The following is an 18621-nucleotide window of genomic DNA, read 5'->3' on the forward strand; positions in this document are numbered from 1 at the left end:
GTCAAGACGAGAGGTCACGAGCGCATGAGTGACCGTACACAAGGCCTCCCGGTCTAGATAGGGCCGCAACTGACGCACCAGGCGAACCTGAGCGAAAGCCCCCCTAGTCACGGCAACTATATGATCTTCTAAGGTAAGCCGCGAATCTAGGAGGACTCCCAAGTTGCGCGCCCTATCCACGGGGGGTAAAGACTCACCCCCCATAAAAAGAGATGGAACATTTTGAATGTCCCGGGATGCCGGAATGTACAGCCACTCAGTCTTGTCAGGGTTGAGTTGAAGTCTGTTCCTCCCCATCCAGACCCGAACCGCCTCCAGGCAACGGGACATCACAGCGAGGGCATCACTGGGGTGGTTTGGGGTCGAAATAAAAAGTTGGGTATCATCAGCATATTGATGATACCCAACTCCAAAACCACGAATGATCTCACCCAGCGGTTTCATGTAGATGTTGAACAGGAAAGGCGAGAGAACCGACCCCTGAGGAACTCCACAAACGAGAGACCTAGGGGCCGATCTCTGCCCCCCTGCCAACACCGACTGCGAACGTCCCAGGAGATAGGAGGAGAACCACCGAAGAACCGTGCCTCCCACTCCCAATCCCCTGAGACGCCGCAGCAGGATACCATGGTCGATGGTATCGAAAGCCGCTGAGAGGTCTAATAGGACTAGGACAGAGGAACATCCCCTATCCCGGGCCCTCCAGAGATCATTCACCAGAGCGACCAATGCCGTCTCCGTGCTGTACCCGGGCCTGAAACCCGATTGGTACGGATCCAGATAATCCGCTTCATCCAGGACCAGAGGGAGCTGATGCGCCACCACACTCTCAACAACCTTCGCAAGAAAGCGAAGGTTGGAGACTGGACGAAAGTTGTTCAACACAGCTGGGTCCAAGGCTGGCTTCTTGAGGAGGGGTCTCACCACCGCCTCCTTCAAGACGGTGGGGAAATTACCCTCACTCAAAGAAGCAGATATCACCGCCTGGAACCAGCCTCGTGTCCTCTCCCTAGCTGCATAAACCAGCCAGGAAGGGCACGGGTCCAATAAACATGTGGTGGAGCTCAGCCTCCCCATAATCCTGTCCACTTCATCAGGGGTCACAGAATCAAACTCCTCCCAGATAACATTGACAAGACCGCCCGTGTCCTGATCGTCAGACTCTGCCCAGCTGGAGTCCAAACCGGTCCGAATCCGAGCGATTTTATCCGACAGATGCTGACCAAACTCCTCGGCACGACCCTGCAAGGGATCCCCCCTCACCTCCTGATTGAGAAGTGAGCGAGTCACCCTAAACAGGGCGGCCGGGCGATTATCTGCGGACGCGATGAGGGTGGAGAAGTAGTTACACCTCGCCGCCCTCATCGCTGCGAGATAAGACCTAATATAGGTTCTTAACCGCAACCGGTCGGATTCGGATCGGCTGGACCTCCAGCAGCTCTCTAGGCCCCGTTTCCGACGCTTCATCTCCCGGAGCTCCACGGAAAACCATGGAGCTCGCTGGGATCTGCACCGGGTCAGGGGCCGCAAGGGTACAACTCGGTCCAGTGCCTCAGTGGCTGCCCTTTCCCAGGCTTCCACTAAGGCATCCGCCGAGTTGTGAGCGACGGAGGCAGGTGGGGATCCCAGCGCTGCCTGGAACCCGTCAGGGTCCATTAAGCGCCTGGGGCGGTACCATCTGATTGGTTCCGTATCCCCACGGCGGGGGGTGGTAAACCGGAAGACCAGCCGCAGGAGGTGATGATCGGTCCATGACAGGGGCATAATAAATGGAGAGCCCCCACCAAGATCATCCAACCATCGTCCAGATAAAAAAACTAGGTCCAGGGTGTGGCCCCCCTCATGAGTTGGTTCAGAAATTACCTGCGTCAGGTCCATGGCCGTCATGGAAGCCATGAACTCCCGAGCTAACTCAGATGACCCTCCCAGGGATGGTAGATTGAAGTCACCCAAAACTAAAAGTTTGGGGAACTCAATCACCAAACCGGAGAGGACATCGAGTAGCTCAGGCAGGGCTGCCGCTGTGTGACTAGGCGAAATGTACACCAGCAGCAAGCCCAACTGCACCCCCGAACCAAACCTCAAAAAGAGAGACTCACACCCGACTATCTGAGGGACGGTGGTCTCCCGCGGACATAAGGTCTCCCTGATAACTACCGCCACTCCCCCGCCCCTACCTTGAGCCCGAGGCTGGTGTAACGCTCGGAAACCTGGTGGGCAAAGATCAACCAAAGGGACCCCACCCTCTGGGCCCAACCAGGTTTCGGTGATACAAGCCAGGTCCGCATGCTCACCCTCCACCAAATCCCGCACAAGGGGAGCCTTATTAACCACGGACCTGGCATTCAGGTAAACCAGCCGGAGCTCAGGAGGCTGCACATCCTCGCTCCCGGCACCTCGGGGAAGAACCAGTTCTCTTACTGTTTTGTTTAAAGACAATATATCACTATTAGGGCCATAATGCTGATAGAAGGCTAAATCTTTCTCCTTGGAACATTTTCCCATAATTCAAAACTTGCATGATTCAAAGGAAGAGACGCTTGTGTTTTTTCATTCATTGAGCATTTCACCTTCAGGGACAGGATGAATTAGATAAATAACGCTGTGATCCCAGTTCAGATTGCTTTCTCCAATATTTGCAATTGCAATCACAGATCCCCTACTGTGTTTCCCATCCAAAATATATCATCCTTGTGGAAGCTTCCTTCAAGGTTCCTCCCAATCAGAAGGCTTTTGATAAGGGGTTTTTCTTTCTTTCTTTCTTTTTCTTCTGCAAAATATCTAACTTTGTAAATGGATTAGCTATCAATCATGCAAAGCTAAGCTTGTTGTTCCACTTACAGGGGGAAAAAGATCACAGGAAAGGAGCTTACGCCCTTTTTGCTGCAAAGGGTAAATGAGTTATCTGGTGGAGAGTCACTGAAGTCCAGTATCCTTTCCTATCTTACAGCATCTTCAGCACCCTTTCGAACTCTCCCCCCAAATGCAACTTCATAATTTCTTCTTGCAGTATCCATATAGAGTTCTGCAATATTGCTACCTGACCTGTCCTTCAAAAGTCACTCCCAAAGCATCTTTTTTGCTGATCTCAGCTGAAGTTGGAAGAGCAAAACAGCTGAAATTGCTCTGAGGGTGGGCAGACAAGGGAAGCAGTCAGAAAGGAAAGAATGGAGCCAGTAGGTAAGCAGGCATGGTTCCTCCATCTGTGAGACGGAGGATCATGAATCCAAATTGCTCCTTCAGGAAAGCCATGATTGAGAAGTTATTCCTATTTGCAAAATGTTTAGGTTAATTTACAGCCAGACTGTGTCAGTGTCATTAGGATGGGTAGAGTTTTCCTCCTATGTCTACCCAATGGGCTTCCCAAAATATCAGATCCTTTACCAGTTTGGTTTCTTATTGTTTCTTGTGAAATTGGTATTCATATTTTTTCTAGAAGAGACTTACCATAGAAACCTGGCTCTCCTTGCCATCAACAAAAGTCCATAGATTCCCTTTTGGCTTGGAAGATATCTGTGCTTTAGGCACAATAGTGAGATTGTTGGGAGTCAGTAGGAGCATTTGTGAGAGGAAAGAGGTCCATCTGTGCAAGATTCAAATTCATACTTCCCTCTTCATCTTGAAATTCAGAGTCCCTAGAAAGAAGGTCTAGCAGCTGCACATTTGAGCCAGTCTTTGGCAAACAACAACATTTAGAAAATCTTCCTCAGAAACAGAAACAATTAACTTGATCAGTGGCACTGTGTTGATAAGCAGCAGACCTTCCGACCTAGAGTCATTGAAAGGATTCCAGTAGAGTCCTTCATCCTCTACTAATAGGTATACACAGTGTGTCAGGACCCACCCCAAACCACGTCTTAGGAAGACAAAAACTCTTGGAGTCAGGATTTTAGTCCAAAAGAAATCTTTACTATGACGTGCTCGGTTGTAGGAAATGAGACAGGGCTTAATATTTCCACGATGTAAACCCTTATAAAGAGTTCCCGGTTTAACCCCCCTTAATCCCCATTTGGTCAGTCCCCCCCATCCTTCCTCTCGTATCATCCATCTCGTGGGAAAGAGGAAGTTAGGACCCTTTTGTTTATTGCTGTCTACCGTGACAAAAACCAGATGCTAACCCCCCCTTTTGTTTCCCCAGTTCAAAAGGCTTCTCCTTTCCTTTGAAATGCCTATTGCCGGTTCAATACACATCTATCCTCTTCTCTTCGGGAGATGACAGAATCCATGGGATAATGTTTGAAACATTCCATTTATGAATATGATATAAATGGATTCTGACAGTCCGCTCTCCTTAGAAGAAAGATGTGTCCATCTGTAGGGGGAGAAAAGAAAAGAGAAGAAAAAATAACATGTGTAAATGTTAACTCGGTTTGTTTGGATATTCTGTATGAAATCTCTTAAGCAGCTTTGGTGCTTTAACGTGGTGTTTGCTGACCCATTCATTTTCTGAGGAGGGGAGGTGTTTCCAAGCCACTAGATATTGAGTTGTTCCATGATGTCTCCTGGAATCCAGAATTTCCTTCACCTCGAAATGTTGTTCTCCTTCCACCATGATGGGAGGTGGTGGTGGTGGAATTTTTGTTCGTAGGGGAGATTGTTGTTCTCTCTTTATTAGACTGCAGTGAAAGATTGGGTGTATTCGTCTAAGATTTTTAGGTAGTTCTAATTCAACTGTTACTGGGTTTATGATTCTTTTAATTGGAAAAGGTCCAATGTATTTTGGTCCTAGTTTTTTACAGGGTTGGAGAGACTTAAGGTATTTTGTAGACAGATATACCATCTCTCCCACCTTGAACGGTGTGGGATCAGATCTTTTCTTGTCTGCCTGTGTCTTGTGTGCTAATCTAGCCTCTGTTAATGCTTTTCTGACAATAGGCCAGGTGTATTGTAACTGAGCAATCCATTCCTTTAGTTCTGGAATTACCGGTTCTTTTGGGGTTAGATCAGGTATGGGGTTGAAGCTCTGGCCTGTGGCTACTTGAAAAGGAGTGTAACCTGTGCTGGAGTGAATTGCGTTGTTATATGCCACTTCTGCGAAAGGCAGCAGGTCTGTCCAATTGTTCTGCTGAAAATGTACATAACATCTTAAATATTGTTCAAGTACAGAGTTAGCCCTTTCCGATTGACCATTACCCTGAGGGTGATGACTAGATGTCAGTCCTTGGGTGGTTCCTAACAGAGATAAAAATTCCTTCCAGAATGCTGAGGTAAATTGCACCCCCCTGTCAGATATGATGCGTAGTGGTGCTCCATGCAATCTGTAAATATGTTGTACAAAAAGTTTTGCTAATGTTTTTGCAGTAGGAATTTTTGGGCAAGGTATGAAATGGACTTGCTTAGAGAACAGATCAGTAACAGTCCAGATAACGGTGTTTCCGTTGCTTTCTGGTAGTTCCACAATAAAATCCATGGCTATTTCTTTCCATGGGGCTGAGGGATTCGCCACTGGTTGTAACAGTCCTGGCGATTTCCCTTGTAACCTCTTGGCCATTGCGCAAATTTGACAGCTACCCACATAGCTTTCTATGTCCTTTTTCATAGATGGCCACCAAAATTGCCTTTTAGTTAAGTGTAAGGTTTTTACAAAGCCAAAGTGTCCTGCTGATTTTGTATCATGGCACAGTTGCATGAAATTGATTCTCTGTGTGGCAGGTATATATAGCTTCTCCCCCACCCACGGCAGTCCATCTTTAATTGTGCACACATGTTTATTTTTCTGGAACCATTCATCACTTTCCAAAGATTTCCTGAATTCTATTCCAGTTTGGCTATCTACCTTCGGTTTCATTTTTTCTTGTGCCCTGGTGGTGACTGGTGCTGCCAGTTGTTGTTCCGGTACAAGTGGTTTAAAGTCAGTAACTCTTGTGCTGTTATATTGGGGCATGCGGGATAATGCATCTGCCAGGAAGTTCTTTCCCCCCGGTAAGTGTTTGAGAGTGAAATTGAATCGGTGAAAGTGTTGGGACCAGCGGGCTTGCTTAGGAGTGAGCTTCCTGGGCGTTTTTAGTGCTTCTAAATTTTTGTGGTCAGTCCAGACTTGGAAAGGTATTTTATTTCCTTCCAAAAATTGACGCCAAGTTAATAATGACCACCTTAATGAGAATGCTTCCTTCTCCCATATTGGCCATCGTTGTTCAGTTTCTGTAAGTTTCCTGGATGTATATGCGCAAGGTTGCAACGCCCCCTCATCATTTTCTTGTAGTAATACGGCTCCGACTGCTACGTCGCTCGCATCTGCCTGTATTACAAAAGGTTTGTTGGGATCTGGGTGTTTAAGTACAGGTTCCGCAGAAAAGAGTCTCTTTAGCCTCTCAAATGCTGCTTGACATTCCATTGACCATTTCAGAGGCTGGCTGGGTTTCACGGGTGACCCCCCCTTCGTTTTCAACAAATTTGTGAGGGGCATGGCTATTTGGCCAAATGCAGGGATGAATTGGCGGTAGAAATTTGCAAACCCCAGGAAACTTTGCAATTGCTTCCGTGTGCGGGGGGGTGCCCACTCTAGTACTGCCCTGACCTTCTCTGGGTCCATTTCGATGCCCTCTGGGGATATGCAATATCCCAGGTAGTCGATTTTTTCCTTATGAAATTCACACTTCGATAATTTAGCATATAAATGGGCAGCTCGCAATTTCTTCAGGACTGCTCTGACTAGTTTGATATGTTCCTCTTTGGTTTCTGTGAAGATAAGGATGTCATCGAGGTAAACCAGGACCCCCTTATATAGGTGCTCTCTCAGTACGTCATTAATTAATTGCATAAAGACTGCGGGGGCCCCTTGCAGTCCAAATGGCAATACTTTGAATTGATAGCACCCCATTGGGCAGTTGAATGCAGTTTTCCATTCGTCTCCTTCCTTAATCCTAATATGGTAGTATGCTTCCCTCAGGTCTAGTTTGGTAAAGATCTTTCCTTTCGATAGGTGGGATAGCATATCCTTCATTAGGGGAAGGGGGTATAGATTACATTCACTAATTGTATTTAGGTTCCGGTAATCTACAACCAAACGAAAGGAACCATCCTTCTTCTCCCTGAACAGAACCGGGGCGGCTACTTTGGGTTTGGCGGGCTCAATAAATCCTCTTTCTAAGTTTTTCTTTATGAATCTCTCCATTTCTGCCATTTCCCTTGGGCTCATGGCATACATCCTGGGTTTTGGGAGTTTTGCCCCAGGTTTGAATTCTATGGTGCAGTCTGTGGGGCGGTGGGGGGGGAGCTCATCTGCTCTTTCCTCACTGAAAACCTCAGCCAGGTCCCTGTATTCCTCCGGTATCTCTGTTAGCCCTTTCTCTTCCCCCACTGCTGCTTTTTCCTCCCTCTGGGTTGGGGGGGTGTTTGGGGGTTTTACGTTTTCCTGTTCCCCTTTTGGGAAGTTGAGTTCTGCAGTCCTCCAGTTTATCCCGGGGTTCCATTTCTTCAGCCATTCCAGTCCTAAAATCATTGGGCATGCCATGCCTGGGGCCACTATAAATGTTATGTCTTCCTCATGGGACCCCAGGGACATGTGGAGTGGTAGAGTGGCTAGGGTAGCTGGTCCCCCCCTGCTATAGACCCGTCTAATTGACTGAAGGAGATTGGTTGTTTTAGCCTCCTCACTGGGATGCTCAGTTCCTCCACCAGTGTTGGGCTGATGAGGCAGCGGATGCAGCCAGAGTCTATCAAAGCTTTTATTTCATTTGCTTTTGGTGCAGAGGAAGCTAATATAGTTACTGTCTTAAGTATGGGTGGAAGAGGTCCACTTACCAAAGGTTCTCCCTCTGAGCTGTCTTCCGAGGTGTCCACCGCCCCTGCAGTGTAGGCCGGAGTCCAATCCCAGGTTTTGGCAGAAATTGTGGACTCTACAGCCTCTGTCCCCTTCATGGAAGATTCTTTTGGGTTGCCTTGAGACTTCCCCAGCTTTTTGGAAGATGGTGCCTCTGTTTTGCGTGGAGGGGCTTTCGAACGACATTCTGCAGCACGGTGGCCCTCTCTCCTGCAATTGAAACATCCCTTTGATTTTTTAGCCGTGGCCGGTGGGTTTTCCCCCTCACGTGTTTGCTCGAGTGGCGGGCGGCCCCATGGTTTTCCTCTGCGTTGTCTTTTCAATAGGTCTATTTCCACTTCCTCTGCCAGGACATACCAGTCATCGAGATGGTAGGGGTCTCCCCGAGGCAGGCAAGCGTCATACAGGTCGTAGTTTAGACCGTCTTTGAAATGGCTGAGGAGGATATCTTCTGGCCAGTTCAGCTTGCTGGCGATGGCTCGGAATTCTTGGGTATATTCGGCCACTGTTCTCCTGCCCTGCCTCACCGTCTTGATTCTCTCCCGGGCCTTCCGGTCAGCCAAAGGGTCCTCAAATCGTCGCCTCAAGGATGACATGAATCGGTTGAAGTCGTTGAGTTCTGGGGCGTTGGAGTCATGCAGGTTCACCACCCAGTCTGCGGCCGTCCCGTCCAGGGCAGATTGCACAATTCGGATGCGTGTTTTGTCACTGGGGATGTCCCGTCCGTACTCTTCCATGTAGCTGAGGACTTGGGTTAGGAAAAATCCCAGTCGTGATGGCTCCCCCTTGAATTTTGCTTCCAGGGGTGGGAATCTTTGGCTGGATCGTTGTCTGCGCCGCGGAGTGTATCGCTCCTCATCTCGATCCCCATCTGTGGGTCTGGGGGGGGTGGGTACCGCTGAGTCAGCGGCTCCTGTTCCATTGGACAGCCCTGGGGTTTCAGGTGTTGGGTCCCTTCCGTTACCCCTCCAGTTGCGACCCCAGGTGTTGTGGTTTCCAGCTCTCTCCTCCCTTAGTGAGCTCAGGGTTGTTTTCATCAAGTCAATAGCTTTTTCCAGAATCCGCTCTTCCTCACTGGCGTGCAGGGAGTTCTCCATCTCTTGTTTCCATTCCGGTTGGTGGTCGCTCCGTCTCAGGGTCACTTCTCTCGAAGCCTTTTTCCACTCACTTTTCCTTCCAACGCCCATCGACCACCGGGGTTTTTGTTCGTGCTGCTCCGCCGTTTCCTCCCTGGAGGAATATGATGCCTCAGTTTCCCAATGTTTCTGGGAGTTCGGCTGGGGGGAAGGCTCCTTCTCCGTGGGGCTTTCTTCCCTTCTTGCTTCATCGTCAGACATCATATTTATTTGCAAAATCCCCTGGTAAGGTTCTTCTTCCCGGGTTGACTTTCGTTGCAAGCCCTGTCTAATGTCAGGACCCACCCCAAACCACGTCTTAGGAAGACAAAAACTCTTGGAGTCAGGATTTTAGTCCAAAAGAAATCTTTACTATGACGTGCTCGGTTGTAGGAAATGAGACAGGGCTTAATATTTCCACGATGTAAACCCTTATAAAGAGTTCCCGGTTTAACCCCCCTTAATCCCCATTTGGTCAGTCCCCCCCATCCTTCCTCTCGTATCATCCATCTCGTGGGAAAGAGGAAGTTAGGACCCTTTTGTTTATTGCTGTCTACCGTGACAAAAACCAGATGCTAACCCCCCCTTTTGTTTCCCCAGTTCAAAAGGCTTCTCCTTTCCTTTGAAATGCCTATTGCCGGTTCAATACACATCTATCCTCTTCTCTTCGGGAGATGACAGAATCCATGGGATAATGTTTGAAACATTCCATTTATGAATATGATATAAATGGATTCTGACACAGTGCTTTTTTTGTAAAAGAAAAAGGTACCGGAACTCACACATGCCATACAACCTGCCTTGCCTATCCCACAAGGTTCCATCCAAAAAAGGTGCCGGAACTCCGTTCCGAGCGTTCTATGAGAAAAAAAGCCCTGGGTATACATGACTCAGCTCAACTGCTTTGCCTCGGTGTTTGCAAAAGCTGGACTAGATGGAATTACAAAACTTTTTGATCTTAAATTCTTATACCAATCATTTGAAAAATCCAGTAAGCTTGTTTCATGGTTGGGTGATATTTCTTTCTTTCTTTTTTTATTGAAAAGTTTTACAAAATTTTAATAATAAACCCCCCCCCCTCCCCATCAACCCTCTCCCCTTCCCTCCCCCCCCGGACTTCCCAAAGCAGAATACAGGGTATTACATATAGCAATCTTATGCAAACATATGCTAAATATCTATTACAACGTTAACAAACCTTCCACCCTTTAACTCCCTTATAACAAAACTAAAGTAATTATAATAACACTTCTATAATTGTTAAGAATTATTCATATGTTGGGTGATATTTCTTACTGCATTGTAACAGTGCAATCAGAATATATTAGGATGGCCATATATAAATATGCATTTGTGTGTGTGTGTGTGTGTGTGTGTGTGTGTGTGTGTGTAAACTTTAATGGAAACATTCCTTTTCTCTATAATGTATTTTCTCTTTTGAAGTAATGTCTATATAGCCATTCCAGAAGGCATAAGAGCGGCTTTAGATAACAAAGTGGGCTTTGAGGGTTTTGGGTTTATGTTTCTCTGTTATTGTTAATTGTATAGATATCCCGTCTTTTCTCTGAGAATGCAAGGTGATTTAGATGGGAGTGAAACACCCCTTCTAATTTTATCCTTATAATAATTACCCGGTGAGGTAGAATCCGATACAGAGGGTCTCAGTGTTCCACATTTAGCATCCTAACTACCATACCTTACTGATAGTTTCAATTCTTGGGTTGTTACATTTTTCTTTCCTTTATCAATTGGTATCAGATATTGCACTGATCAAGAATAATGCCATAGTGGGCAGTCGCATTGCTGTAGCCCTGAACAGACTCCAAAGAGGTCAGGATGGGAGAGGCAACTTGTCTCAAAATGAAAACACACCTGATGTGCCAAGACCCGTGAGTACTTTCCCCTGTTTTTGCCTTTTTTTTTCAAGAGTTCTGTTGTGTGAATGGTTTGCTGAGCTGGACCATTCTAACTATTACCACGAGAGAAGGCAATGTCTAAATCATTTAGGTCAATCTTCACTCTGTAGATGACTTGGTGAATGGGTATTTCAACTGTCAACCAGCATTATTCACTGGATTAAAGGTCATAGGAAAGCATAAGATATGGCCAGGAAAAATAATTTTTGGTAATGGGAGGCCCTGAGCAGCTAGTTGCTCTGCATTTTTGGTGCAATTTATCTGCTTATTTGAATGTTCAACTTATACTTTAAAGTGGAAGAGCTGTAAAAGTCAAATAAAAAGTCCAACTGAACATTTGATAACATTTTCACATTTCTGTTTCCTTTTTAGGTAGTCATTGGTGGTATCAACACTGACATCATAGCCAAGGCAAAAGCTGCAACGATAAAAGTAATTGCATTTAATAATATTCAGATTTTACTCTTCATTTGATCTGTTACTTTAGAGCTGGTTATCATCTTTTCTGAATAACAGATCATAAGGATATGCAGATAATAATAGACTGTACAGACCAAGTCAAATTCAAACTGTTTGTAGAATTGCAGCAAATTTGAAACGCAGCAAAACTTGCCCACTGCCAGCTTAAGCAAAGAAAAAAGTGTTCTCTAGAGTCTTCAGTCAAAAATATATACATATTGCTGACTGCCCTCATTCTGATCACCAAGGCCGTCTGTTCTTAAAAGAGACTTATATACAGGGTTGAGCACTTCCTCCTCATATCAGTCATAAAGCTGATCGCTCATATTTTCAGAGAGAGCTTTTTTTAAAAAAAAAATTAATCACAGAACAACAAACCCGCTACACAGCAGCAGAGGTCGAAAGCTTGAGACCTTCAACTTTTGATGCAAAAGCAGCCTTTGTGTTCTTAGAGAAACAAAGGCAGGGAGAAGCAGAATTCTCTATGCCACGTCTTTTCAACCTTTTCACCCATTGTACTACTTTTAGGATATGGCAACATCCGAGTACCACCAGTCACCTAGCAAGGTGTCAAAAACTTGATGACTGGGGAAAAAAAAGGAAAAAAATGATGAAGCACAAGTAGTCCTCAACTTACAACAGTTCGCTTAGTGACTGTTTGAAGTTACAATGCAGTGAAAAAAGTGCCCCCCAGGCCACAGCCAAGCAAGACACCTGCCTTCCTGCCTGGCGGTGCTCTTCCTCCTGACTGAGGTTTTCATTGTTGTGAGCATTTCTGTTGAGGATTGGCAGCGGGGGTGGGTGTGGGTGAGGGTTTGGTTTTTATTCCCCCGTCTGCTGGACCCTGGAGATGCTGCAACATTCCAACTTATCTGTGCTTCTGGGCTCAGCGACGCGCCAGGATCAGTGCCGAGCTCCAGCTGGAGCCTGGCGCTGATCCTGGTGCTTCCGCTGAGCCCTGACAGCCCTGCAGCTCCAGCCCTCTCTCGCTCAGGCTTGTGCGGTGCTGCCACCAATTCTGCTCATTCCCCTCCCCCACTACCACTTTTCTCGGATGGTTGCGTACCACCTGCCAGGTGCCAATGTACCAAAGGTGGTACCCGTACCACTGGTTGAAAAGCCCTGCTCTATGCAATTCTAAGCACGGATTGCTCAGCCTGAAGAACTACTAGAGGATCACCACAAAACGAAACCTAGGTTAAAGCCTATTGGTCCATTTTGTCCCCTGGCTACTCTTTATCCATTTCTTGTTGTGGTGCTACAAAGTGTACACATTTTTTTGCTCCTGGAAATTCACAGCTGAGATGCAGAGAGTAATTGCTGTGACTTCTGCCATCAAAAGCACTCGAGTTGAGACCCTGGCATCTTATGAAGAAGAAAAAAATGGTGGGCCATTTTATAACAAATAGCAGCATTAAGGTAAAGGCCACATTGAAATGTATTGGGCACTTTGATTGCAGGTTAGAGAAACTGCTGGTTCAAAAGTAATAAGCTGTCCAGAAAAATCCCCATCCAGTGGGAATATATTGGTAATACCATGAATCAAAAGCAGTGGAAACGTTTCATGACAGATAGCGCTTACCTAAGCAACGACTTGAATAGAGATGTTTGCTTTGTTCTGTGCCTAGATGGAACACCTGGTGCCAGGTGACATAAATACAACCTTTGGGAAAACCAACCTTTGTTGCATTTCCAACTGTTAGTGATTTATCTGACAGGTGGCTCAACAGAAGAATATAAAGGAGGTGCAGACAGTGGTGAGATTTCATTAACGTGAACTACCAAAAAAACCCCCTTCCTAATGCTTAGAGACAGAAAGAAAACACACACTATGATAAATTAGCCCAGATGAAGTGCTTTACTATACAGTACAAGTAGTCCTCGACTTACAACAGTTCATTTAGTAACCATTCGCAGTTAGAATGACAATGAAAAAAGTGACAACCATTTTTCACACCTATGATTATTATAGCATTCCCATGGTCACATAACCCAAGTTCAGATGCTTGGTGATTGGCTCATATTTATTTTATTTATTTTATTTTATTTTAATTCCATTTATATCCCGCCCTTCTCCGAAGACTCAGGGCGGCTTACAAGCTTAGCAGTAGCCTTCATTCTATGTATATGCCTGCTTATTAGGGCTTTCACACACACCCCAAGCGACATTATTACAAAGTCAGCTTAATTGCCCCCAACAATCTGGGTCCTCATTTTACCTACCTCGGAAGGATGGAAGGTTGAGTCAACCTTGAGCCTGGTGGGATGCGAACCTGCACTAATTGCAGGCAGCTGGTGTTACTTAAGGAGGCATTAGCCCACTGCTCCACCAAGGCTCTTATGACGGTTGCAGTGTCCCAGGGTCATGTGAACCTCTTTAGTCTTTAGTGACTTGACAAGCAAAGTCAATGGGGAAGCCAGATTAACTTAAGAATCATGTTGCCAACTTAACATCTGCAATGATTGATCTGCAAGAAAGGTGGTAGAATGGAGCAAAATTCACTTAACAAATGTCTCACTTAGCAATAGAAATTTGGGGCTCAGTTGTGGTCGTTAAGTGAAGGATTATCTGTAGTTTAGAAGAGTTGCAAAGACCAATGCAGGTGAAAGGAATCAATTCAATAAAAAACAGCTGTAGGAATTTCTGATATCAGTCCAGGAGGCAGAGACATATTGTTGTGATAGGACCAAAAGTGATGTTGCTAAATCAGATGTCCTCATTGAAATTTATTAGTCTATAGAACCCTTGCTTTCACTGATGGTACTGACTTCCTTTTTAAACTGACTTATTCATTTTAAAACTGGGTTTATCTAACATGCTAAAAAGCAGTGTGGCCTGTTTCATTTTTGCTTATTATACAACTACATAAGATTTTTGACTGGGCTTTTTTCAAAGTTCCATATCTACTATAAGCAAAATGGGGAAAGATTAATTCAGATAGTGTTGCATGCAACTTTCCAACTCCTTTGCAAAGTTGCCATCTCTTGCATTAGTTGATCTAACACATAATCAGAAGCATATGACTGTCCAGATGGTGGATTATAATTACAATTCATACTGTATCTGATCCAGCCTCCCTATCAACATCTGGAGAGTGACAGATTCCTGATTGCTGCTTCAATCCATTTATGCTAGTAAATTTACATAAAATTTTGTTTTCTGCCTCTGCTGTATTGTTTGCCAATTGTTATATAGATACGTTAGCTGAGCCTGTTCACAAAGCTCACTTTCCCCAAGCTGCATTTCTTAAAACCAGTTCCAAATGAGCACTGAATTAGCTAAGTAGATACAGATGGAGCTAAACTACCTCCAACAATGTTTTCCTTCATTTAACAATGATCATTTATCACACTTATACGTTTGATTGCATATAGAAGTGAAATATCCAGTTAAAAATGACTAATAGTAAGTAGTGAGTGTGGATGCCACTAATATTATTCTACAATCTGAGTTTAAAAAGAAATTAGCATCACATCTCTATTGGTATGAGTTAAGTTTCTATTGGATTGAATAGGAAATACAGGTAGTCCTTGACATATGACCACAATTGAGCCCAAAATTTCTGTGGCTAAGCAAGACGTTAAGTGATTTTTGCCTCCTTTTATGACTTTTTCTGCCACAGTTGTTAAGCAAATCACTGCAGTTGGTAAGTTAGTAATATGATTGTAAAGTGCATCAGGCTTCCCCATTGACTGCTTGTCAGAAGGTCGCAAAAGGTGATCATATGACCCTGGGACACTGCAAACATCATAAATATGAGTCATGGCCAAGCATCTGAAGTTTGATCACATGACCATGGAGATGCTGTAATGGTTGTGTGAAAAACGATCATAGCTCACTTTTTTCAGTGCTAAATGAATTGTATGTCGAGCACTGTCTGTATAGAACAGGGGTCTTCAAACTGGCCCTTGTATGACTTGTGGACTTCAACTCCCAGAATTCCTCAGCCAGGCTGAGGAATTCTGGGAGTTGAAGTCCACAAGTCATAAAAAGGCCAGGTTTGAAGACCCCTTGTATAGAATAAAGGATTGTAATCCACCTAATCAGAATCCCCATGGCCTTCAATTTCTGCTTTACTTTATTGATCTATCTTCTGTACTTTCAGGATGGGGGGCAGACAAATCCAGCTACAGTGAGACAATCCTTCGGTGGTGTGGGCAAAAATCTAGCAGGTAATTCATTCTCATGATGTGCTCAAAGAATGGAAGTTCTACAAATAATAATAACATAATTCAAGGTATGCTGTTCAAGAGTCAGCTGCTTCACTCTCAGTCTCCATACATATACTGTACTATACTTCCTCTCTCTTCATAATAGCATTATAGTTTAGTTTCAACCCTAACCCTGGCCCCTAACTGTAACTTATGACACCCACTCTATTCCCCCAAAGTCTGTTATTGAGTCACAGCAAGCAAAATTACTGGGATAAGAAAATAGGCTTCATCGCTCCCTTATTAATTCAGGTTAAAAAACACACATCATTTTTCTCATCAAATTATTTTTGACAGACTTAGGAAAGGCTCTATTCCTCTCTGATCCTCCCAAACTAAACCCTAAATGGGAGAGAATTGTAACTCAAGGCTAGACCATATGCTTTGCATCCAGAAGGTTTCAAATTCCATCTCCAGCATCTGTCTTAGCACCTTTCATTGAAAGAACATCCTCTCCAGAGTACAGGAAGGTTTAAATGATCCCTGGAAGCCACAGGTCAAGGTGTGCAGTGTCAGTTTTGGTTAAATTATGTATTTTCACCCTATTATATTTACTGTTACGTTAATATTTCCTTTGCTTTTTGCTATTGTATCTGTTTTTATTCTGCATGCCATCCAGAGTGACTGCTGAATTGGATAATTTTATAAATGCCATCCATCTATCTGTCTATCTGCTAACCTATTATTTAGAATTTTAGTGGAAAAATGGTGAGGCATCCACCTAGCCTTGTGGCTGAGTAGAAACCGTGGAACAACTACGTAATTGTCCATAATACACTGCAACCTCCCTTACAGTATAAGGTAAAGGTAAAGGTTCCCCCGCACATGCGTGCTAGTCGTTTCCAACTCTAGGGGCTGGTGCTCATCTCCGTTTCAAAGCTGAAGAGCCAGCGCTTGTCCGAGGACATCTCCGTGGTCATGTGGCCAGCATGACTAGACGCCAAAGGCGCACAGAACGCTGTTACCTTCCCACCGTATTGGTCCCTATTTTTCTACTTGCATTTTTACGTGCTTTCGAACTGCTAGGTTGGCAGAAGCTGGGACGAGTAACAGGTGCTCCCTCTGTTACGCAGCACTCGGGATTCAACCCGCCAAACTGCCGACCTTCTGATCAACAAACTCAGCGTCCTAACCCACTGAGCCACCGTGTCCCTACTCCCTTACAGTATACCATATGCTAATTTCTCTGCATTACAATGGCACAAGACAAGATGCCAATAGTTATAGCTCTTCTTCCTCCTTGTTGTCAGCTTGCTAAATGATAGGACACAGCAGGTAAAGAGCAAGAGCCTTTCACTTTGATGTTGTTGTTCAAATAGTCAACCAGGTTTAGCTTCATTTTACTTCCTTTTTTTTTAGATTGCTTAAGTCGTCTTGGGAAGATGCCTGTTTTTATCTCAGTCATGGGGAAAGATGAGCATTCAGAATCTGTTCTACGACACTGTAGGCATATGGTAGCTTGCAACATTTGACAATTGTTAACTTATGAACTTATAACATTTTAGTATAATAATGTACTTCCAATTTTCTTTTCTTTTCTTTTCTTTTTTCTTTTCCTTTCCTTTTCCTTTCCTTTCCTTTCTTGTTTGTTTGTTTATTTACCCAATTTATATAGCGGCCCATCTTACAGAACAACTAACGTTGGGCAGTGAATAACAGAACTGAAGCCTTTTATTTGCTTTTGTTCTTTGTTTTCCTTTCTTTCAATTTTGTAATTTTGAGTTTTAATTTTTATGTCTTGTTTGCCCAATATTCATCAAATCAGCATCTTCTTTTAAGTAACAGACTACATGGGCAACACCGTGGAAGCTGTTATATTCAGTCATGGGCTGTACAGCTTAATTGGCAAGTTGAACATGGTGAATATGAAGTTTAAATATTTGCCCTCTGCCTAGACAGTATCTAAACTGCAATTATGTCCATGTTTTGTTTTTAATATCTAAAAAAATGGCTTTGTTACGGTTTATTAATTTGATTGTAAATCACTTAAAATAATGGTGAGAAGTGGCATATATATATATGTATATATATATATATATATATATATATATATATATATATATATATATATATCAATAAATGAAATTGTTAAGTGATATAGGTTATGCCATAGAGAAGCAGACTAGTTAAAGTGTCTCAGTGAATCCTAAGTGTTCAGGAAGGATGTTTATGGAGATTCTCAATCATCCAGGTCAGGGGTAGGCAACCTCGGCTCTTTTATGACTCATGGACTTCAACTCCCAGAATTCCTGAGCCAGCTTTTCAAAAGGCAACTTTCTTTGTTTTTTCTTGAAGATGTTTCGCTTTTTATCCAAGAAGCTTCTTCAAAATATCATTTCTGGGATGTTCAGGAAGGAGTCTATAGGAATATGCAGTCCTGCAACTCATTTGCTATATAGAGTTTAAAAAGTGAAGAGTAGAAAAACAATTCCTGAGAATGAAAAAAAAATGTTGCTGACTTTGTCTCTCTTGGTTTGCTTTAAGGATATGAGAGGAGTCTTACAACTGAAAGGACACAACACAGCAACTTACTGTGCTGTAATCACAGGCACTGGAGAACTTACCTTTGGTTTGGGAGACATGGAAATCCACCAGCAGATAACAGAGCAATATGTAAGGTCTTCCTATAGTCTTCTGATTGCAGTGCCTGGTATTGATTGGATTTTTTTATCATTGTCATTGTTTGATTTCTTAAGAGCAGAGTGCAGCTCTTTGATATTCAATGTAGATCCTGTCCTCATTTTACACTTTATCATAGTGCAGTCATGTCCTGACAATACCAATTGTCCCCTTAGTCACACAGTGTTGTCCTCACCTGGTCCTGAGCCCATGAGTAGACAGCTTACAGCCATCACTAAGGGTAAAAGTAGAATCTCCTTCCTCCTCATCCTCTTAGTCTGTTATTATCCTATTACTACAACATCACTATTATGGATATCATATATTTTGGAAGTTTCACTAAATTTGAAGTACAATCTGTCTTGCAGTTCATAAAGTGAAACTTCGATATCTAGTAGTTTGTAGCCAGGAGCTTTCAATGATCACAGAGAGCGTGACTGATGATGACATAACACCTATGAATTAAGCTGATGTTCTTGCATCAGGGTTTTGGCAGATGAAATATGGAGGCTGAAGGCACTTGTGTCATCCAATTTTA

General features: G+C 44.0%; 1 protein-coding gene across 1 annotated transcript in view; it reads left to right on the top strand.

Annotated features, from left to right (window-relative positions):
- Nucleotides 1–18621, top strand: part of LOC308670024 (uncharacterized protein) — a 48909-nt gene that overhangs the window by 18010 nt on the left and 12278 nt on the right. The window contains exons 9-14 of the mRNA XM_081331155.1: nucleotides 2844–2929; nucleotides 10636–10766; nucleotides 11166–11225; nucleotides 15359–15425; nucleotides 16824–16918; nucleotides 17949–18077. Coding sequence (XP_081187281.1) covers nucleotides 2844–2929; nucleotides 10636–10766; nucleotides 11166–11225; nucleotides 15359–15425; nucleotides 16824–16918; nucleotides 17949–18077 — 568 coding nt within the window. The remainder of the gene's footprint in view (nucleotides 1–2843; nucleotides 2930–10635; nucleotides 10767–11165; nucleotides 11226–15358; nucleotides 15426–16823; nucleotides 16919–17948; nucleotides 18078–18621) is intronic.

The sequence above is a fragment of the Vipera berus genome, assembly GCF_964194415.1.
Source record: "Vipera berus genome assembly, chromosome: 6".
Classification (NCBI taxonomy): Eukaryota; Metazoa; Chordata; class Lepidosauria; order Squamata; family Viperidae; genus Vipera; species Vipera berus.